At 42.3% G+C, this 23859-nt stretch overlaps 1 protein-coding gene across 2 annotated transcripts in view; it reads left to right on the plus strand.

The window, feature by feature from the left end:
* Positions 1 to 4909: 4909 nt before the first annotated feature.
* The window catches only part of TEAD1 (TEA domain transcription factor 1), a gene marked incomplete at both ends in the record, with an annotated part of 101619 nt that continues 82669 nt past the window's right edge, over positions 4910 to 23859 (plus strand). Inside the window, one exon of one of the 2 annotated variants that reach the window (XM_082000517.1) lies at positions 4910 to 5106. In XM_082000517.1, the coding sequence (XP_081856643.1) occupies positions 4955 to 5106 (152 nt within the window). The remainder of the gene's footprint in view (positions 5107 to 23859) is intronic. The other variant, XM_082000516.1, reaches the window with a different exon arrangement.

Raw genomic sequence — 23859 nt, forward strand, 5'->3', positions numbered from 1 at the left:
TTGAGAGAAAATTTGCCATCTGCAAATTTAGAATGAGTTAGGTTTTACTCTCTGCTCATTATCGTCTTGATATTTATAAAAATCTTGTTGGATTCCTGGTTCCTTTGTTTTTATATAACTGAAGCTAAGATGATGTTGTTCACAAACTAAAAAAAAAAAATAAAATGTATTCTTAAGAGTGTAATTTACCACTTCAACACTCAAAATCTGTATCTCGAGAATTAAGAATTTTCTGAAAGACCTGTTTCAGAAATATTGGGGTGGTTGTAAGAATTATTTGGTAGCCTTCTACAGCCATTCATAGCCAGAAGATCAGTGTAGATAACTGCACTGATGCTTTCTCACCTGCTGATTCTTGCAGGTGCCATTGCAGGTTATCTCAAAAATATCTGCACTTGGTTCCCTTCAAACAGGTAGAATTTAGAAGACTGGGGAGACATCATCATTTTTTCTCAGACATCTCTCAGAACCAAGGGATATTTTCAGTCTTTCTCGTGCTCCTGCACCAATACCTGCAGAGTATTGATCCTTTTCCAGTGATCATGTTTATATACAAGTGATACCTCACTGAAGGCACCATTCAGCACCTGTACACTGAAATTCAAGAAAGTAAATTAATTGAACAAACAGAGAAAATGGTTTAACTTTTGCAGGATGTTGTAAAATAAGATTCAGCTCTGATGACTCTTGAAAGACAATTTTTCCATGTTAGTTCATTGTGCAAGTATTGAAAGATATGAAACATATCAAGGCCTTAAATCTGCACTTGTCCTACACTCGTGTGAAGAGTTATTGATATCAGTTGTTGGTTTGCGAGTAGCAACTTTCTGGGCGAGTCCAGGTTTGCATGGCTCATAAAGTGAAGGCATAAGAGAATGTTTTATGCAAGGAAAGAAGCCATTCCCTTGATCAGACACTGCAGACTATCATTTGGTTTTAGTTAAATTCATTGGTTTGATCACCTCTGACAATAGCTATCCTTGTTTCTTTGAGTTTTTAAAGTAACTTTTCAAGTTACTCTACCAAGGGAACATAATGAAAGTAAGTCGTATCTTGTACCTCATGAAGCTGTATTGAATGGATTGGCTATAAAATGTATTTATAAAATGCGGTATTGTCCCTCATAGTTTCTCCATTGCTAAATGGAAAATGTTCCGTTGTTGGAGGGGGGAAGCATACCTCTATCACGCATAGAAAAATTGTCTTAATAACTACATGAGAAAACCAGATATACTTGGAATTGACTTAACTGGAGAGAGTAGAAAGCAACTGCAGGAAAGATGCATTTGGGTTTGCAACTAAAAGAGTTTTGTGCACAGGGGAAGCTGTCTTGAAATATGTGTGTGAGAGAGAGAGAGACTGGTGTTAAAAGGGAAACTCTGAAGAGAGACCTCCTAAGCTGCAGCAGTGTGCTTTAAGCAATCTTAGAAAGTACAAAAAGGTTAGCCAAAATCTGGTTTTGGGTTGGGGGGGGGCGGTTTGGCTGTTTTTCTGGGTAGTGTTGAGGTGTTTTAATTTTGTTAACAGAAAGTACAAGCACAAAATTAGTTCTCAGAAAGTTAACATGATAAAAAGCAAATACAGAACTCTTCAACTTGATCTGTCATGTGTGCAAGCTCTGCTTTTGGGGAGGGTGGAGGCGGGGTTAACTGCCTCCAGAGATTAACTCTTCCACCACTGAAAATTGGTATTCTAAGATTTGGAGTTTGCTAATATGTCAGGCTTGCCTTTTTTTTAATTTTTATTTTTTATAAATTTAAATTGGGCTGTAAATCCACATTTTTCACACGAGATAGCTCATTAGAAATGTGCAACAAAGCTTATCAATTGACAGCTTGTATTATTTTTGATAATCATGCTGAACTGCAGCATAACAGGTCTGAAATTTTTCATCACAGTTGGGTCCTTAGAATTCAAGCTAAGAAGGTGGTGGAATTGCCTTTTGGTACATAGAGCTGAGCTGGAAGTGATTAACTGGGTAGCTCATTATTTTCCCAAAATAAGAGGGAAATTTAGAGGTTGTAATACAAGGTTTTTTGCTCCTTGGTCCTCCAGCTTGATCTGCAGCGTCAGCATTCACCAAAACGGAAATCACTAAAAGCAGCCTTTAGTACGAGAGGTGGGTTTTTTTTTCCCAGTAGGTTGCTCTCTGCCCCTATTGTACAGAAGTTCTAGAAGAAACACATGGTTGTCTAACATTTTAGAGCTACTAATGCCTCAAGATGATATCCAAGTAGGCAAAAAGGGAAGGGAGATAGCACATTAGTGAAAATTCACCAGTAAACACAATGCAAGATCTAACATGAATATCAAGTAACATTAATTACTTTAGAGCCTCTCTGTTTTCCTTGTGTGCATTTTAATTATTATTTCAGCATAATGTAATAACAAGGGCTGTTTTACAGGACGGTAATAAGACTTCAGGCTATGACTGTGGCAGATTTTGTAAGCAGAGGGTGGTTGGGCTGAGCGAGCGGTGCCCGTGGCTGTGCTGTGTGCTGCATGCCGTCGTGCCCGGGATCCGGGAGGGGAAGGATTTCCTCCTTGAGTCACCTTTGAAGAACTGAACCAGTAAACAGTCCCGCTCTGTGCTGTCTTCTGTTGAAATGCTAAACCATGGTCTCAATCACATGAGGCCAATAAAATCTCCAGTAGCCATTTTTCCCTGCACTGTGGCAATAAAACTGACCTCCCCCTAATTATCCCAGTCAACATTCAATTACCTGTCATTTACCTAAAATTCCCCCTGTTTTTGAAGGCTTAAGTGGACATGATTGTTTTTGTCAGTTCTTTCCCAGTATTGCTGTGTTTATGTTTTGGCTGAACCTTGCGTACAGCATTCAAATCTTGCAAAGATTGAATCAACCCTTCAGCCTTCTGAGAATTATGAAGGATGGTTTTTCAACGTAAAACCATTTTATAAAGGTTTACATCTCCCTTTTTGTGGTGTGACTTTAAAAATTTTGTACATTTTGGATTTCCCAGACAATAAGTGGTGTATTTGGCCAGACTTCCCACTCACTTACCATTTGTGTGTGGTTCCCTGCGAATCCATCTGCTCCCTCATTATCAGTTATTAAAAGGCGTTCAAGGCACTGATTAGCCTTGAGATTACTGGTGGGTAGGCACTAACATTTTCATAAACTCTGCTGAGATGTTCAAACCAATGCGAAGTTAAGAAATGCCTCTTGGTTAGAAACAGACACATAAGTAAGGAAAAGAAAGTTCTTGGGAGTCCATTTTGCATGGACTGATCCCTCCGAGCTGCTGTTAGAGCCTGGAGAAGTGGAAATACCCCATACTCTGGATGTCAGACCGGTAACGTTGGTTAGCAAGACTGAGAGACTACTCCCCGTTTCCCCAGTTTCAGCTCTGTTTTTTTGCAAGGCACTGTAGCCTTCGAGGGACCGGACTATCAGGTTTTGGTTATCTCTAGTGATTGGTTGAGTGGTTAGTTTGAGGGAGGGCTGCTGTAAATATTTCTTCTTTCAGGGAGTTCTCCAGCCCAAAGGTGTTTTGTCAGAGCTATCGCAGCCTCCGACTTACAGCCTCCCCTTCTTTCCCCGTGGGGTGAATGCCGTTCTGCCACTTTTCACCTGTTGTTTTAGGACATACTGAGACCCCACTGCGAGGCGTATCCGCCTGAGGACAGAGGTGTGCAGGAGGGGAAGCCCCTCTCTTCTGCGTGCGGAAAGGACCTGCTTTCGTTTCCCCCAGCTGAATAAAAATGTTATAGTTTAGGGGTTTTTGAGCGTTTAGCCAACTAACTGGATTTTTAAGTGTGTGTGCAGCTCATGCGTGCATGTTTGAACACTCCTATCCACTTACATCAGTTAGAGTCACCAAACTTCTTCGTTTTTCAAAATAAAATTGCATTATGCCTAGACATGTTGAGCCAAATCTGTTCCTGGTGTTATTTCACTGACTTCCCGACGAATTACACCAGAGATGAATTTGGTCTGGTATAGCAGCTTTTTTGCCTGGAGCAAGTCTTTATAGCAGAGTTGTATTTCTCTCAAAAATATAAAAGGAACACTGACAGATCTGCAGCTCTGGTGGTGTGAGCAGGTGCAGCTATATTAAATTATTTCTTATTAAATTGATTCAGCAACTTGAAGCTTGTAATTTTTGTTCTGCTATGGTTCTCTGACTTAAAACAGGCAAAATATATATCTTTTCTTGTAATTCCTTCCTCTGGTATTGTAATTTTAAAGATTTCTGTTTGTATGTAGCTCAGATTCTGATTGTGTTTTTTATTTGGGTAAGATCTGAAAATTACAGCCTTTTCCAGTTAATCACATTGAGCTGTGTCATCGCTAGTGTAATTCCATTTACTCTACTGACATCCGGATGAATGTGAACAATAGTTTTTGCTTTTGTTTTTAGGTTTAAGTGGTTTTAGGCTCTGGTGGTCGCTTTGGCATAAATTGGTGTGCTTCCCTTCCAGCCAGTGGAAGTATGCTGATTTACCCCCGCCTGAGCATCTGGCTGGTTATTTTAAGGGTGTCAGTCTTCAGCCAGATGAAATGTGTCAGAGTTTCCCCAGCTTAATACAAAGACCCACTTTGACTGTCTGTGAAAAATAACCCGATGCGCTATGCCTTCATGTAATTGTACACAGCAAATATGTAGTAGGCTTCCCCTTCTGACCACTTTATCACTCCATCTCTGCTGATTTGAGGTAGAACGGTTATTAATCTTTTACTTTTCCTGGGTGCTTCCTATGCTCATGTTATTGCCCTTATGGCTCAGCTGCTGTTAACTTAGTATCAGAAGTAGGCAGAAATGTTTGCCTGAAGTTCTGTGTCTTTAATGCCTTTTGGGGTTGTTTGTTTGTTTGTTTTGTAGGTATATTTCCTTTAAGACTCCAGGCTTAGGCTTGGAGACCCCAGCCATCACCATTGAGCCCAGCAGCTGGAGCGGCAGCGAGAGTCCTGCCGAAGATATTGAAAGAATGAGTGATTCTGCAGATAAACCTATTGACAATGATGCAGAAGGTGTCTGGAGCCCTGACATTGAACAGAGCTTTCAGGAGGCTCTAGCTATCTATCCACCATGTGGGAGGAGGAAAATCATCTTATCAGATGAAGGCAAAATGTATGGTAAGTGGTACACACTTAGCCCTTGGAAATGATTGTCCCGATGAGAACTGTAAATCCCAGCTTGTTTTTACACAAAATCCCTTGCTCAGATTTTGGCACTTTTGGAGTAAATCTTGAAGAAATCTGTGAAGCTGAGGGAGCTCAGCTGGTCTGATGCGTTGCTCATCCGTTGCTGTCTGAACCAGTGCCTTCACCACTGGCACTAGGAAGCAATATTGATGCAGAATTGTGTCTTTAATGAATGCTATGCTGTGGCTGAATGGAAGTGTTTAAAAGAAGCTTTTAAATGTGTTACTCCTTGAGCGTAAAAAAAATCAACCTTAAGCATTTTTCTTTATTTTTCAATAAATGGTGCGTGAAGAGAAATGGGAAATACAGTCTGCGTGATCACATGGCAAAATATGCAATATTAAATTGCGAAGTGATAAGGTTCTTGTCACATTCAGAAGCCTCCCGATGAAAGAGGCGAGTTAGGGGTGCTTTTGTGCTGTTCTTTTCCTTTTTTGTTCCTTTCCCCTTCCCTCCGTGCAAACTGCTATAAATCAGATGACGTGCTGACAGCATTCCATAAATATACGCTCCGCGGAGGGATACTGACATCTGCACGCCCAACCCGGAGCTCCTCAGCTTTCGTCCCGCTCGCCCGAGCTCTTCTCGCTCCGTCGCTTTTTCTTTTCCATGTTTTTGCAAACTCCTCTTTGCGGGCGGCGGACGGTCGCCCTCCCTGCCCGGGCGGAGGCGGCGGGACACTTGCGGGCCACCTTGGCCCTACCTGGCCGGGCAGAGGAGGGGGCGGCCGGCCGGGGGGCGGCCGGCCCGGGCGCTCAGCCCCGAGCAGATGGTGCTGCAGCTGCCGCCAGCTGTGCCGCCCCCCCCGCCTGAGGTCATGGAAACAGGGACACTGCTGCTGCTGCCGCCGGCGCGGGGAGGCCGGGCCGGGCCGGGCCGGCCCCCCCGGCCTCCCTTCGCAGCTGCCATATGACCCCGGCGGCCACACGAAACGTCGTGCCTGGAAAAAAGAGAGCTGAGATGAAGCATCTCGGCTGCCCTTGGCAGAAAGTTGCCGGGCCCGGTTTCCTGCCTGGGTGGCTGCTTTTTCCCCCCGCCCCGTCTCTCCCTGCACAAGGGAATAGAATTTCTCTTGTCCCCTCCTTCTCGCCCGTTTCCGCCTATTTTGATTGCGTTTCGGTGTTGCTATTTTCCTTCGGAAAGGGGAGATGATTTGCTTAATTAGAAGGTTGTGCTCTTTCTAGGAGGACATAAGCATGTGTATACAAACAAGCTTATTGTGTATTTACACTCAAAAGCTCTACTTAGGCCTCAACAGCCTCATCAGCCAAAATAAGGGTGGCTGCATTTTTTTAAATTGGGATCCCTACAACCACAGTAATCACCCCTGAAATCTGATTTTTTTGAAGCGTTCTTTGTGCCGTTGTATAAATTAAAGAAATTAACATATTTATCCATTAATTTCTGCAATCGCTGATTTAATTTAATGGTTCTCTAATCTTGAATGTTAACATTTGTTAAATTATATACGTAGAAAACTATTTATGCATGTCTAATTGCTGATTAATACTGCTAGCTAGTAATACCATATGCATATATGCACATCCCACATATTTATGCTCATCCTAAATCAAATATTGCTTATTTTCAATCAAAAAAGGAGGTATGCCTGTATGATGCTGAAAAGTTGACTTAAAGTGTTGCCCTGATTGGGAAGAAAAAAATGTGTTAGGAAGTACAGGGTACTGTATGAGCAGAATTTACATCCTGGCTTTGCAGTGGATGAACTCATGTTTTCATTCTTCAAGCTGAGTAACTGCTTTGTAGTGTTTGAGGATTTATTGAAACCATGCTAGGTTTCTGAGGACTTTCTAATAGAGTCTTACGGCCCTGAGAGCATAATTGTTCTCCAAGGATTTTGAAATCAAAACAGTGTAAGTGTTTTAGATTCTGTGTGGCATAATGAAAATAATTTAATGCCTTTTAGTGGCATACCAAGTTTATTTCACTTACAAGAGAGACATTGCAATATCTCTAAGCTTCCATAGTGTTGGGGGATATTGTAATGTGCCAGTAATTCATGAACCATGTAAGTCAGAAGGTCAAGAGAGCACCATTTCATTTTCTAACTGAAATTACCTTTAGATATAGGCACTAGAGCAAATATGATCTTTATGGAGGCAAATACAATGGTCACTCTATGTGGATTAAGTTAAGCAATTGTAGCTTTTTATCTTTGGAGAGAGACTTTGAGAAGAGCAGAGATTTTGCTTGAAGAAATATTTTAAGTCTCTGCCTTTGATTTAATGGGAGCTTTGCGACATTCATGTAAGCAGAAGCCAGAGTTTCTTCACTCTTCTTTGTGGTGGTCTAAAATCGTCCTTAAAAGTGGCGTTTCTGAGAGGGCTGTCTGCAGGCTCCTGGGCCGCTGGCTCAGGGGGACCTGGAGGATTGCTTGAGCAGGACTGGGGGGCTTGGAATCCGGGGGTGTGCGGGGTGGTGGCCGAGGGGTGCCTGCCCGCCGTGCCACCTGGGCAGCAGCAGTGTGGCTCGCGTTGGCAGAGCCACCCCAGCCGTACCGAGGGACATCTGTGACCTCTCCGGGCAGCCTCAATTGCTTCAGCTGTTCCTCCACAGCTGTGGTCTTGGACGAAGGAGGGAAGGGAAGAGGAGGGCCTTTGCTTCTCCCCTTGCCTTCCCAAAAAAGTAACTTACAGCACCAGAGGACGAGGAGAACAAAAGGCTTTCGATCCTACCCCCGCAGAAGAGGGTTGCAGGGCCCCGTGGCTGGGAAGGGGATGTCTTTGCCTTTTCTTGGTCCTGCAGCATCCTCGGGCTGTAAGGACAGAGTCCTCACCCGTGCGAGGCTGGGAGTATCTCAGGCTGCCGCTGACCCTGCCACCGGGACAGGGTTATGGCTTCTTGAAGAAACCATCAGAAAACAAAATGAAAACTTAATGAAAGTCTTGTTTTTAAATTTATAAGAGATGATTGGGCAAGAAGCAAAGACACTCATTTTGGTTCAGAGGGGCAAATTCCAGGAACTGTAGTTTGGAAATTCTTGAGAGAAAGGGAGTGTGCTGTAAGGCCAAGGGACTAGTGATAAGGTTTCTGCAGGAAAGCCCTATCTGCCACTCCTTTCCCCCTTCCTGTGTACATGTGCTGGTGTGGTTGTGATGGTCTTACAGTTTTGGTTGTGTCCCTAGTACAGTATTGACTAGTGATTTAAAAAAAAAAAAAAAAAAAAAAGAGTGAGGGAATAAATACCAAAGCTTGAAGGAGGTAGAAGAACACATCTATGAACTGATGCTCACACTCCTTGTGGAAGCAGTTGAGCGCAGACCCATTTTCATGTGTCTTGCAAGGTATTGGTAAGATGTTTTTTTCATCTGTACTGTTTCAAAAGAAGTACTGATGAAACGCAAATATCCACTGATGTGAAACGGGACACCCTATAATTTGTGTCCCCTCTCAGAGATCAATTCCAATTAATTTCTGTGTCCTTGTTTATCCAGCACATAGTAAAACTCTAGCCCATTAGAGGGCATTGGCTGTCCTGTATTTGTACTTTGTTCCAATTGTTGGTCTTTTACTGCTGACAGTTTAGTTACTTGTAGCAATTCCTGTGAACTCACTTATTGGCAGGATATTTGCCTCTGCTTGTCTTTGCTCCTGGGAGAGTGTTTTGGAAAAGATTACAAGAATGAAGGCTGCTGTGAAATGCAGCCCTACTTTTATCCCTGGTGTAACACTGAAGTCGCTGGAGTTACCACGGGAATGGATTTGGCCCCGTGTGCATGTTTTCATCTTTTTTTTTTTTTAATTTCGCTATAGCGAGACATAACTTTAATGCAGCTCGAGGGTCAATGCCGAAGTAACATAAGGTGTTAGCAAGTGTAATAACGCCTGCAGACATGTTACTATCAGCCTTGCTAACTTAGCCTCAAGGTAGCGAAGATGGCTTTTGCCTTTAAGACAAGGAAATAGTTTGATCTTAGTTTTTGGGTCCTGTAAACAGCTCTTCAATTATGAATGGAATTAGTCATCCTGATTTGCATAGGAGGTATTAATCTCTGCAACAAAACTACTTAAGAGTGTATTAATGATTATTTTTAAAGGAAGTTTTGTAGCGTGTTTAGGTTCTGTTTTACACAGAAGAATGAGTACTAATGAACGTGAGAAGGTGCATCACAGCCTTTCAGAACTGTTGTGTATGTTTATTAGGTCATGCATAAAATCTCTTGGCCCGCATTACCATGACAGTAAAGGGAGAATGACACTTCCATAAAAATTTCGTCTCAGATGATGGAATTTTTGCACAATGAGTAATAGTAGTCTTCATTTCCAAAGCACTTTGTTTAAATTGAATATTAAAATTGAACTTTGAACTAGTACGTCAGCAGAAGAAATCCTGTTCTGTAGGCTCGTGTGATTCTGTAGCTAACTGCTATTATTAGGTGTCTTTCTGGGTTTCTGTTAGAAAACTGCGAGGTAACTAGCTTTATGAAGAATACAGTAACATGTTACAAATTATTTTTACTATTGCTTTTAATTTTAAAAGTTCCATGCAAGTTACTGCCTCTATAAAGACATCAGTACCTTATAAAGTTTCCACAGTATTAAATATATTTGAATGCGAATAAGGTATTTAGAGTGATGAAATACCAGCTGTGAAGTATCAGGTTGCGTGTTTATTCATCTGTTACTGCAATCATTGTACAAAGATATGCTCTTGTATTTTTTTTTTAATTTTTTTTTTTTTTTTTTGGTCTCTCAGCAACATACACAAAGTGCACTGGAGATAGGACTCCTATTATGAAAGTTACTATTTGGGTTTCTTAGATTGTAAACAAATCTGTCTAGAAACATTCTTGCAATCCTGCGATTGCTCACTGTATTACGTCATGGCACAGCGCATGCATGAAGGCAGGCTGCAAGCGTGTGCTGAGCAATCAGTTAAAAGTGAAGAAAACAAAGGTCCAAAGATACAGTATCTGTTTCAAAAGTTACTACTTAAATTACGCAGATTATGACCAAATCTGCCTATAAACATTTTTGCAATCCGGTGGTATTCTTGCAACATCAGCATGCTGTGCTTGCAAGGAGGCAATCCGCTTTTATGTGCCGAGCAATAGGCACTGCTGTCATTAGAAATGAAGGGGTTTGGGCTTACTTGTCGAGGATTTCTGGAATGTGGGGAAACAGGGTTTAATGTTTCTGTTTGGGCTTTCAAGAGTAAATTGTCAGTGGTTTGGGATGAAGTGGCAGAGTCTTCACAAGATAGAGAATAATGTTTTTTTCCCCCTCTGCCATAAGCTGCCATCCTCAAGGGAAAATCTAAGTGTGACTGTAAGAACTGTGGATGATAAGGGTATCAGCTCCTACCTGGGGAGCAGGCAGAAGAGAGCAGGCTGTGGGAAGCACCACATCTGAAAGTGTGAGTAATGTTGTGGAAGGTCATACATGGCACAGTGATCAAGTACTCCATCTGGCTGTGTTAGGTCAGGAAAATGATGTATTCCAAAGGAAATGGGAAGTTGTACTTGAAAGTTTTGCTGAAAAATTATGCATCAAGACGAGCAGGACATCCTTTGGAAGTGCTTTTTAGCACTTTGCTTTTTGTCCTCTCTCTAAGTATGTCCTCAAAGAAGAACTCGCAGAAAGTTGTTTATAGCTTGTTCGTGGGAAACAATGTCAAGTAAACTGTATGGATGCTGCCCAAGTCTTCAGTGTTTAGTAGCTACCCTTGTAAAGAGGAGTTACTAGCAACATTAGTTCTTGCCTGGAACTAAGTGGAAGCTACAAGGGCAGTCTCAGATCAGGCATTTGACCACTTAGGAGTCATTTAATGGCTAGTCCTTTTCAAATGGCTATACTAAACAGATTAAGAGGATGTTTTTCCTTGATGACATTGTTCCTTTAGTAAAACTCCTGTTTAGAAATGATGCATGTTAGCATGAGAGCACTGAAGTGATGCAACCTCACTAGAACATCCAGGATACATTCAGGTGATTGTCTAGCATGATTTATATTAGCTCATTTTTCGTCCAGCACTGATTTCACAAGATGAACTTGTGATCCTGTAATTGCAGAAGGCACAGTTTTGCAGCCTTAAGAAATACGGTTGTTGCACCAGGAGGTAGTTAAAACAGCCTTGATCAGGCTGATGGTAGTGTGTTCGTTGGTTGCACAGTACTGAGAGCTCAAGATAACTGAAAATCCTGCATGTAGATAGCATAAAAACAAATGTACTCATTTATTTGATCTCATTCTTTGTGGAACTAGGATCCCTCCTAGAAGGTTGTCAGGGTGAACACCTTCTGGTTTAGACAACCTGGGGACAACTTAAGTTAGACAAGTAAGGCCTGGATGCTCTTGGAAATTATGATGGGCTGTCAGGTTTGGATTCCTCTTCATGAGACCAGTATGCGATTAAGGTAGAAGTGTCTCCTTTCTTACCAGCTTCAAATAGCAACTGAATTATCTCACACAGTCATAGCAGCAGCCCACTGACCCACATCCCCAGTAAAGTGCTTATGTGGGTATGTGGAAGGTGAGTTCTATTCATGTTAGATACCCATGTTCTGGGCATCCTTATGGAAGCAGAAGAGGTAAACCATAGAAACTGTTGTTTTATAAAGAGAGAGACTTGGATAGTGCAGAGAGTGTCTTACATGACCAGTAACACATTAAAATTGATCAAAAATTGACTCCTTAACCGCCAGCAGCACCATCACCACAGTCAGCACCATCACCGTGGCTTGCACCAGCTTCCAAGAGCTGCTGGAATTGGAGACTCCTAGCCGGCTGTTCGAGTCAGGCAGAGCTGGGGCCAGTGAAATGAGTGGTGAAAGCCAGGAATCTGAACCACGGTGGGAGGGAAACTTCATCCTAATGTTCCCCCTCTCCCCTAGTGGATTTGCTGAGCGTGGGTGTGATCACAAATAACACTACAGGGAACAAGGAGTAGTGGCAGCACAAAGAACTTTTTACAGCATCTTTGGTTTTCTGGGGACATGCGGTCTCCCAAGAAGTAGGCTTATATCCCACCCCACACCTCACAGGAGTGAGCCTGGGCTAATGTTGGAGAGTAAGTGCTGTGGTTGTTGTGACATGAGTCTTACACAATTCCCTGAGGGCCATGCTATTCAAAATTAGTATGTATCTTAACTGTGTCTTACAGGGATTTCCTCACAGATGCATGCAGGATTTTTTTTTGTGATGCCCTTGAGAAGTTATAGTCATACCATTGTATGAATATTTTCCTATCCTACAAACAATTTATTGTGGGACACTTGGTCTGGAACATCAGAAGGAAACACTTCAGAGTCTGGGCTTCCAGATGATTTCAGTCTGACCATATAGTTTAAGGATTTGGACACTAATGGATTAACAGTTTACCGACTTCCAGTAGAACTAATGGTTTTGCTAATAGAAAAAGGCTCCTCTGAAGCTTTTCTGGTTTTATTCTAGGCATACTAAAATTTTTACACTGGATGATTAAAGGACATGTTTCTGTAAGCAAAATTAATATGAATTGTGGAAGGAGGAGAGAGATGAACTAATGTGCTAATTCCATCTCATCAATGCTCTTTTAAATGTAGGGAAGTGGCATGGCTTGTTAAACCTATTATAAAAGGGACAACAATGCATCCCAAATTCTTGAGGAAGCTAAAACCCTGAGAAAGCATTGCACACCGTGGGAGTTGCTGGGATGTCAGTCAAACACCATTACAATTTTACCTACAGAAGACTCATATAAGCACTCTTAGTAGAAACTGTGGTCAACATGTGTGTTCTCTGGTGTGAGAAGTCAGCATCACTATCGCAACTGCTTAATTACAGCCTTTCTACAACTACGTCAAGCTTCCTGAGGATTTTCCTGGATGTGGGCAGGTTTCTTGCTTTTATTGAGATTTCCTTTCTGTCTTGTTTAAAAAAAAGAAAAAAAAAAAGAGAAATCCAGAGATCGGGACGTCTTGCACCCACACAATCCGATAGAATTTAGGAACTTGGCACAGAATTTAAGTTATCACAAAATCTGTCCTGCCTTTGTAAGGGGACAGTAAGCCTGCCAGAGGTTACCGTGTGTATGACCTGTCAAAAAAGATCAGATCATCAACCTAATTCCTTGTTTGGTTGCCCTCCTTGGAGGGGATGAACAGGGGGCCCAGCAGGCAGCGTTGGATTTGGCTTGGACTAAAGCAGCAGTATCAGACTTGATGTCTGATCATTTTGGGGACAGCAACACAGAATATATACCTGGGGGTGTCAGGGAGCATGTTCCAGTAACCTGTGTGGAAGTAGGTGAGGTAGATTATACTATGTTTGCAGATAAGGAATGAAATGGTTTCTCAGCATGCCTAATCATTGCAGCAAAGCTAAAACATTTCAAGCTTATTTGCCTGCAGCTGCTTCACTTTTGCTTATACCTTGACATCAACTGGTGTTTGGTTAGCATGGAAAAGAAAAGCATTACTTAAACAGGAATCATAGTTTAAATTGCCTTTTATGTCATGCTAGCAATGCAAGTGAATAGGGAACACAGATGCAAAAAGCATTTTCAGCCACTTGGATTCAGCATCAGTTTTACTCCTAAACTAACAGGTAACACTACTGTCTTGAACATTGGGAAAAAGAAAATGTTAACCCAAATGGTTTCAATTCCAAATGGTTGGGGACCACAGGCTTACTGTTGTTTATGGGTATTGTTGACAGCTGTAGATAATTAGTAAAATAATTTTCCATAGTGAAAGTAGTCTTTGAATCATTTTAAACAAGTGCCTTCATGTGATCGGGTAACTTCAGCATTTAATTCTTTGAACAAGAATTGCATTTTCATTTGTTTAGTTCTTTCTTGGATAGACTGTCGTTAAGAAACCCTTTAGGACAATTAATGGCAAAATAAGTGCTTACTAACAGCTACGTACATATATGCACACACGTCTATGTGCAAATATATATGTGTGTGTGAATATAATGTGTTCCCTTCCAGCCGATTAAAGTGCATTTAACAGACCTCCACAAGGAGGTCTACACAGAACGAATCAGCCACCTCTTGGCTGGGACCTTCCTTCTTTGCTTTGGGACTGAATGCAACCTACTGTGAGAGCTATCTGCAAAGAAATATTGTGATTCATATCTGTAGTATTTATTTGATAGGTATGTAGGCATATATTTATGGTGAGATGAGGTATGCAGGCGTATATTGTCTGTTACATATTTAGACTGCATGGTGTATTTTTAGCTGCAGGAGCTCTAATCACCAGAGGCTGTGAAAGTGCTGAGGAGAGTTGTTGTAAGGGATAACGTACGGAGGAGCCACCCGCAGAATTTTCCATCCTGTGAGGCAGTGAAAAAGGACTATTGGTGCAATGTAGCTGGGTTGCCAGAGGAGTGTCATTAGCAGATGGGACAGTTCAGAAAACCCTTTGGCCTGGCCTGGCTGCCCTAAAGGCTATTGATCTATCTCAGCCCCCATTTGATAGCAGTTGTCCCAAGTTACAGCCTCTCACTGACCTCTGTCAGGGCGACATGCACAGAGCTGGTGGGGACGGCGTGGACTCCGGTGTGTGAGGTTAGCAAAGTGGCAAATAATAGGAAAGATTCATTAGAACTGGAAATACTGAGCAAAGATAAAAGATGAGATAAAACAGTCATGAAAAAAACACTTCTATTAAAATTACGAGACAGGAAGTTTTACAAGCTGCCTTTACCCCAGTGAAGAAAAGAAGTCTAGAGAGATTAAATAACTTGTCTGATGTCATCAAGAGTTTTATGGCAGGGCTGGGAATTGAGCCCTCTTCCCCCCAGTGCCATCTATGTTTTAATGTGAAGGGGCCCCTTTCACAGTTTATCCAGTGACCCTTGGGGAGCTTAGGGCTACCGTGGCAAAACCATGTTTCCTGTACCACATCCTGCGCACTGGGAGAGCAGGCTGCATCTTCTGAAAAGTACAGTCTCTGCATAATGTGACCGCAGGATACCTTGCACCTCTAATAAGGGAGTTGGCTAAATGCCATTTTATTATTATTAGACGTTTGTTTAATATAATAGTTCCTTGAAACCAAACAAGAAAAGGTCCTTGAGGTGCTATATACCGTGTACAAATAATGGACAGCTATAAAGAGTCTAACATTTATATGGAGAAGAGAAAAAGTGGATGGGAAAGTGAGGCAATATTTAGCCCCATGGTGATGCTCCATGAGATGATGTGGTCCTTCCACAGAGTAATATAGAGGCTGGTGAAAATAAGATGATTTAATTTGTTCATAACATCATTATTCAAGGAACAAAAAACTATGTAGCCTTATCCAAAGACGTAATCTAAGAGGTCTTTACTCTGTGCCAAGCTAAAATTCTGCTATTTAATTACCGATTTAGAAAATATCTTGGGTTCAATTTCCTCCTCAGTTACACTGTTATAAATCTAATGGAGTTGTTAAAGATTTATGGCAGTGTAACTGAAGGCAGAATTGGGTCCCTTATGTTTAAAACTTAGTTTGCCACATAAGTAATAATTTCTATTTTCTAGGCAAGAGTTTAAGAATCTAGCAGACCTCTGTTTCTGTAAAAGAAATATGAACTACAGTAGTGTGGGTGAGTGATTAATGCTGGAGAGGATGTCTAGGGGCAATCTGAATTGGCTGGTGTGGAAAATCCATGTGCAATTCAGATTTAGGATCTGTTTGCAGATGCCTCATAATTTAAAATGTCAAAAAACCCCAAACCTTAGGCCTTCGTGTAGTAAATTAATATACTGCTTGTTCAGTGTGCAGCAAGCTTTGCTGAAGTAATACCCTCATATGAGGTGTGAACTCATCCCCTTCCCCTTCAGAATTGATTGTGACCCTTTAAATCCTCACAGTATCTAAATCACTTAAAAATAAGTCCCTGTTTTGTTTTTATTTAAATGATATATTTAATGAGTTAAAAAGGAAAAATGTTGCCTTATTTATCCAGACCTAAAGAAATCTTGTGTTAGCACAGATGTATTTTATCCATTGGCTTTTCATTTCTAATAGAAGGGGCTTTCTAATAAGCAACGGACTCTTTATCGGTTTTCTCAGCTCTCGCTTAGGAAAAGAGGTCAACTTTTGAAGTCTTCCTCTGAAAAGTGAGGTAGGATCTGCCCATATAGCGTCGGGAGGTGCCTGGTCTGGCCCGAACACCGCCCGTGCAGCTCTCGACCACCGACCACCGGCGAGGCTCATCAGGTCTGGGCAAGCGCCCGGGCCCTTGGGTTTGCAGGGGCTGCTGTGCGCCTGGGCAGCATCCCCAGTAACACACGGGCACCCCATAAGCTGGAGCGCTGCTGCTCTGGGATTTATGTCGCTTCTGACAAGTTTATGTTTTTTCTAGAGTGCTGTAGGCCTGCAATGCATTATAGAAATAAATAGTCAAGAATCATAATACATAGCTATCCCAAAATAAAAGCCCTTTGAAGTAATGTAATTCAACGTCTGTTCAGAAGAGCCCATTTTATTAATGTAAATACAGTATTTAGATCTGAGGTATATTTCTAAGAACTTCATTTAGGAAGGAATTGAAGAATCAATTATTGTAAGCTTTCCAAGCATTGTAAGCTAATAATTTTTAAGATGCAAAAGAGAATAATAGATTAGGTACATTATATTGTCTTAGAAGTGATTTTTTTCAATGGCGTTTTTATTAGCTGTGAAAGCAGTAACTCTGAATGAACGTAAATCATTTCAGTATTTAATACAGCCCTGACTTGATGCATTGATTCATGACACCTGTGACTGCTAAGTATGGAACTTGTTTGTTTTTTAAATACTACTAGATCATTAACTACCTAAAAATTACTTCAAATTTAAAGCAATAAGCCACCCAGTTCTCATTTCTTGAGGTATTTTGCAGCCTAAGCAAAGGCTCAGGTATTCCAGATATGGTAGATGTGCAGATTGCATAAGACGTTATGCATTGCTCACTCTAAGATACAGAGTCCTGTCTGCCCTTAAACCCTTTGTTCTCTTGGCTGCATGCAGTTAATTAGCAACCGTCTCCATAGCAACTGCCTCATAGTCCAAAAACATTGTCTCGTTTTTGCAGTTTAGCTTATCACACTGTTTACCTGAAGGGCTTTTCACTGCGTTGAGTCTCATTTGAGTTGGCTGCATGCCTGCTCACGGAAGTGAATTGTCAAGATAGAAAAACACCATGGCAGCAAGATGCTGAACAGGGCCCTGTATGTGAAAGCAAAAACATTTAAAAAGTTCTGTGGAAACAAAAGTTGAAGTTTGCAATGATCTACGTCCAGTTTTAAAGCATGTGACTTGCCAGGAATCCCGTGCATTTTAAAATACTGCTTTACTACTTTAAAATACTACTTTTCTACAGCATCTTGCAGCCTACCCCGCATGATGTTCCCTTGCCCGTAACGCACTCTCAAGCCTGCGAGCCTCTCGGGCACAGACCTTCATCCAGGTCCGCGAGGAAACTTGCCTCCCTCCAAAGCCGGGCCGTTTCAGGCAGCTCCAGCTTGTTCATTAAGAGGAAGTTGCCGTGCACTGGTCAGCTGTGTTGGACATTGTAGTCCTATTCATTTTCCTTTACATTAACATAATTTCAAGGGAAATCTGTGAGTGTTGGTTCCATATGCTAAATTAATTAGGAAGGGAAGGAGAAGAGCTATTGCGGTCATATAAATCAAAGTACACTGGAGATTTAGGCTTATTTATATTAGCCATTAAAGTGGTGTTAAAGTATCTGCCATGTACTCATATGACTCAGACAGTTACAATAGGCACGGATTTGTACTAATATGACTCTTGTCGGTGCAGGATGACATACTTAAATCACATTTGAAGTTTATACATAAGCATGTCCACGTATGCACAGACTTCTATAGAGGCTTGCTTGAAGGTGTGAGAGTGTGATTGAAATGACAGTGAAATATTACTGGTGTCTTGATCAAACATTTATGTCTGGCCTGAAACCAGGATGCTCCTGGCATGAGAGTCTATGTGAGAAATTTTCTTTTTTTGCTGGACATTTTGCTCATTAATGCTTAGTTCGTTGGGGTTTGGTTTTGTTTTTTTTTCTTAGTGGGCGGTACAAGGGATGAGACACTGATTTATACTGGGGTAATTCTCCTTTTATCCTGGGCAGACCAGAAGCCGGAGCTTGTCATTCAGCAGTGCTGGTATGCGCTCGCCTCCCTTCCCTCTTCCAGTGACAATTTCAGCTGGCAAACCTCATTCTCCTTTTAGCCCCAAATGGCATGTGGGGCTGCTGCATCTTGATAAAAAGGCTTCATTCAATATGATGTGTTTGAAACAGTCTTTCCATAGATTTGAGAAGGTGTTTTGGGCTCTTCCAGCATAAAAAGCAGGATGCGTGCAAACCCTGCCAGTATTGCTGGTCTACTCTATTATTCCTGTAGAGCTTCTGGTTTATAGAGGGTTATTCTCAGTTCATGTTAATGTCTCGCTCATACTGTTCCACATTCACTATCATTATTAGTAGTATTTGAATTATAGCACTGCTGAAAGTCTGCAGGCAGGATAAAGGCTCCATTGTAGTAGGTCTTGTGCTCACAAGATGAGACAATCTCCGCTCTGGCTGTTTACAGTCTGTTTTAAGACCAGTAGCGTAAGTAGGTTTATCATATGAATAGCAGAGAGGGAAAGAAAATGCTACAAATTATAGGAAAGCCATGGTTACGTGGAGTAACTGTTCATTTAGGTATCTCTGAGACATTCGATGTTTGGTACATTTGTAACTGTGGAGTAGAAGGTAAATAAAATGCAGTTCTTTTTCGCAGCGGGTGGTTGCTGCTGCTCATCGCAGCCAGCGCCGCGGCTGTAGGGTGCTGTGAGGAAGCCGGAGGGCTCGGGGTGGGACGAGGCAGTGGGCAGAGCAGCTGGTGGAAGCGCTGGGCCAAAGGGTGGGCAAGGTTGGCAACGCGAGGACTGCTGAAGGGGGGGAACAACCCAACGTGATAAATAGCCTCACTTTTTCAGGAGCAAGCTGTCTGCACCCTTCAGTCTACCACGGGGCATTACGTAGGTTTGCTTCCCGTGCTATCCGACTTAGTGAATGACACAGCTGAAACAACAGGTACTTGAAGGCCATCCCCCCGTAACTGCAAGTGTGTAAGATTGTTTGCTCACATTCGCAGATCTTGCACAAACTCGCTTTGGATGGAAACCACAGAGAGCGTTCAAACTGTCAGGATATTTTCTGACTTTTAAAAGGCATTTAGCATTGTCAGCACCTTTGAGTCTATGGCTCAGTTCTCCTGAAGCCAGACTGGCCTAGGTACTTGTAGAACTCCAGAAATGGAGAAGTCCAATGGCCTGAAAACGCCTGCTAGAATTTGACATTATTTAATTAGCTTAAAGCAGAGCTTGGCAGATGGCAAAACAGTGGAAAGGACCTCCCGTTTTAAAAATATGGGCCACATCCTCAGCTTGTATAAACTGGCAGAGCTCCACTGAAATAGATGTTCAGCTTCTGTCAGTTGGCAGGGAAGAGAAAAACTTCTGAAAACAGGAAAAACAGTTATAAGGCCACATAAATTATCAATGGGGTTCACGTACAGAAATAATTTTTAACATTTTAAAGACTATTATATTTCCAAAGTAACTGTATCATTTACAGTCTTGTTTTTATTGATGTGCAATTCAGAGAAAGAATTCATCTTGCTTTCCCAGAGCTGCATTAAGTCTGCAGAGCTTGCAGCAGTGAAACATACTGTATGCTGGTTTTTGCAAGTCATTCACTTATGAAAGTAAGACATCAATAATTAATTCTAGAAAAGCCAGTCTCTGGAGTTGTGTAAATTCACCTGTTACGTGATAACCTTAACCAACGTCAGCTAAGTTTTTTAGAAATAGAGGGATCTTTGATTGAAAGTTTGAGCTCACCTCAGTCTTTTCCAGGGAAAATTCTTGCTCAGATGAAAGCTCCCATATGTTTAAAAGCTGTTGCATTCTTACATTTTAATGTTTCCCATTAATTGCTGCATTTTTTTTTGTTTTTAATTGGAAACATGAAAACAAAGCCTGAACAACAAAGCTGACTGCTCACTTACCCCATTGCATGGTCTCATTAAATCTATAAAAATATCAGATCAGAATTGGAAGTGAATTGAACTTGCTGAAAGCAGCCCAGTGTTTACAATCTGCTTTCAGGTTGGCTTTTCTGTACCTGCTCATTTTTCTTTGAATTAAACCATCCATGTAATTTAAGAAGATACTGCAGGTTAACTCCATACTACAGCATATTGTAAGGCTTCAGAGTTCACTGGCTCCAAGCTGCAGATTAACTGCAGAAATAAAAGCAGTAAGAAGTAAAGCTAACTTTAAATACGGCAGTGAGAGGGATTTGAGATATTGTTACAGGTTGCTAAAGCTGGGCCATGCAAACGGTTGTGAAGTCACATTTCTAGGGCGGGTGCTGAGCTATGCACCGGCAGCCTGTCTCCGCTCCCACCCGCCGGAACATGCGGTGATTTAGCCAGTAGGTGAAGGAGGAGAAAGTGGGAGAGAAATTGTCTGGAGGTAGGGGACAGCCAGCCATCACTGCGCGGGTGCTCCAGGCCAGACTGCTGTCTGGTCTGCTGGAGCTGGGTGGCTGCCTTTTTAATTTTTTATTTTTATTTATGATTTATTTTATGATCTCCTACAAGCACATGACATTTCATAAATTCTTCACATTCCATAAATCATGTGATTTATGATCTGTTATGATTTATGTGATTTATGATGCCGCCACCTGCAGCATCATTGCTGCCAGGAAGCCCTGGTTACGCCAGGGGCACCTGGTCACCCCGTCCTGGCAGCTGGGGCAAGGTGCCTCCTCCCCAGTTCCTGGCAGGAGCAGGGGCTTGCTGCCCTGCCATGGTGACTTGTGCCCCAGCCATTCCTGCAGTCACTGCCCCCTCCCACCTCGTGAACCACCTTTGCCCTCCGCAAGTTATTTTCTCAGCAGCAGACGTGTGCTGTGGCCAGTCTACTCGTTAGGAGCTGGTGACAAGTGCCCTAAACCCTGGCAGAGGCTTGGAGTGGGTGGCCACAGGTGGTAGCCTTCCAGCCTGCGCCGGCGTTTGACTCCAGGATAGCCAAGCAAGGGGCCTTTCTCGTGTGGGACTGAGGGGGAAAGGCAGGAGACCTCTCTCCTCGCTCACTCATGACAGAAGTCAGTAGGAGCAGAGTCCAGCTCTGTGCCTCTAGGAGGCCAAGGTGACCCAGGTTTCTTCTGTCTTTCCCATCAAGGAAGATTTATATATCCCCTATTAATAAATTACAAACCTTAGTAAATGACTCGAGAGCACTATTTAGTGGCTGGAGGGCTCTGCTATTTATGAAACCATCCATTAACAATAAGATATTTTGCTTACGCATCCTGTGAATTAGGAAAGGTTCGATGAGAGTCTGCATGTGTGCAAGCTAGGAGACAGGCACATGACATTTTTGTGATAAGAGTAATTGGACAGGTCGGCCTACAGCATGCCTGTTATCGAAACATCTAGATTACCTGAAAATTCATGCTTAAATGAGTAGACTTGCAATGCTGTGTGTAATTCCAGGTCTCATTATTTTTGCAGCACTAGACTTCATAACATGCAGTGTGAAATACTCGCAATTGTCAAATTGCGTGTGAGAATTGGAAGTTGTAGTGGACAATCGAATGAATTGATGGGCTGGCTACCACAGGCAAAACTTGATTTCTAAGCTTGTGTAGATTAAACTATAAAAGGTAACCTAAGGTCATAGATATAAAGCCTAATAAGAGCTTTCTTTGAAGAAAATTGTCTTGCAGGTTGTTAAGAAGAATGATGCTAAAATACAGACCAAAATTCTCTGGACAAAAATGCAATAGCAGGTTACACATAAAAAGCCAGATTCACCCATGCAGCTCCAATGGAGTTTCTTCAGCACAGATGAGGTGAGATTCTGGCCTGGAAACCAGCTCCTCTGGGAAATTGCATCATGAAAAATCTGGCCCGTAGCCACTGCCGTCGGGAGAGTGCTGACAAGGGGTTTTTTGCATATATTCTTACTGTTCTGTTTTGGGATGTCACAAAAACTGTGTGGCCATGGAAGGTAGAACTGAGGTCATGGGTGATTTTTAATGGCATTCCCTCCAAATTGGGGTTGTGGATATGCGGGTGCCGCGTGCATGAGAAATCCAGCCCGGTCTGCACAATTTGCCCAGTGATCCTGTTGGCTGGGTAGCTGCTGCGCTGCTGGAGGTCCCTTCAGGCAGCTGGGGCTGAACACCTGTGCCATGCATGGTTTAGTCTGAATACCCCTGGAGAACCCATACAAAATCAGTAACTTGTTGAAAATGGAGGCTCAAATTAATTTCCTGCCAAAGGAATAATTGTAAGAGTTAAAAATTCTGTTCAGGGCTCTGATATACTACCTTAAATATAAAGCCGCTATGCCTAAATAAATAGGGGTGTGCGTGCATGTATGTGTCTGTATGCGCCTGACCACTTTGTGTGTATTTTAAGATAACGGGTTTTATTAGGAGCTCTGGGAGAAATCAGCAAGGAAGAGGCATGTGACCAACGCGTTTATTTTACAGCATTGCTCTCTTGATTCATAATCTCAGATGCCAAGACTGTGGTGGAGGCTGCAGTGCAGTGGTGGAGTGAGACGAAAAGCGAATCCCCAGGTCTGTGAGTGTGGTGAGCCTGGGACAGGAGGGGCTGATAACCCGTCGGGAGAGATGAAAGCCCAGGGAGAGACGTAGTTTTTGTGTCTGGGTTTCCTGCACTGGTGCCGCACTTAGAGGGACGTGCAAGCCTTTGTACAGAAACAGAGCAAGGCTGTATATCGTTTAGCACCAGTCCAATTAAAACTTGTAGTACTGGTATCTGTTTAAGTAACTGAGTTCTCCATGGCATGGGTGGCTTTACAGACTTCTGGGTCATCACTGGGATTTTAGGCTTCATGACAGTTTTCTGAAAGGGTGTTCAAAGGGAAATTTTGCCCCTTCAGAACAATGCTGTGCTCTTCAGCTTGCTGGTGTACCTATGGCAGCATTGGGAGATCACCTCTTTCTGCGGTGGGACATCCATGGGCAGCTTGGTACATCAGCTCCTGCAGCAAGGTAACAGAGGTGCCTGCAGAAAGCCCTGCGACAGCTGATGGGTCACATCTCTCGCCTGTAACCAGTGAGGAGCAGTGAGGGCAAAGGCCTGCGGAGTTTGGATAGCAGGGCTTTGATGGAAGCAAAGTTAAGGGCAAGTTAAACAGGAATGGCTGTTTGTCAGGTGTGGAACATAGGAACAATCTGAAAAATTCCACTGTAGAAATAAAGAAACAGGAAACCGGAGGAGCAAATTTCAGAAACTGAGGTGAATTTGGGTTTTATCTCTATTTCTGTGCTCTAAGTAGAAGACACAGAGTGAAATGGCCATGAGAGATACATAAAGCATTTGGAGCTTAAGCAATGGAAATTTGGAGTTAGGGTTCTTGATTCTAGGTTGATACTAAACAGACAGAGGGAAAGATGTCCATAATGCACAAAGTTACTAGGTAAGGAAACATAAGTGTATTTGTAAGCAGTGGAGTCCTTCACATATAAAAACTAAGATATAAACAGATTTTTTTATGCACTATATTTCTTAACACTTCAAATCACAGTGAATATTTGTGATAACAGCCAGTTTGAGTCCCAAAAGGCAAAATATACAAAACTGATTGCTTAAATCTAGACCTTTAAATCCATAAACAGGCAAGAACTAAAAAGGACCTGCCTGTCAGAGATG

Source organism: Phaethon aethereus, assembly GCF_964289735.1.
Source record: "Phaethon aethereus genome assembly, chromosome: 5".
In the NCBI taxonomy this organism is placed as follows: Eukaryota; Metazoa; Chordata; class Aves; order Phaethontiformes; family Phaethontidae; genus Phaethon; species Phaethon aethereus.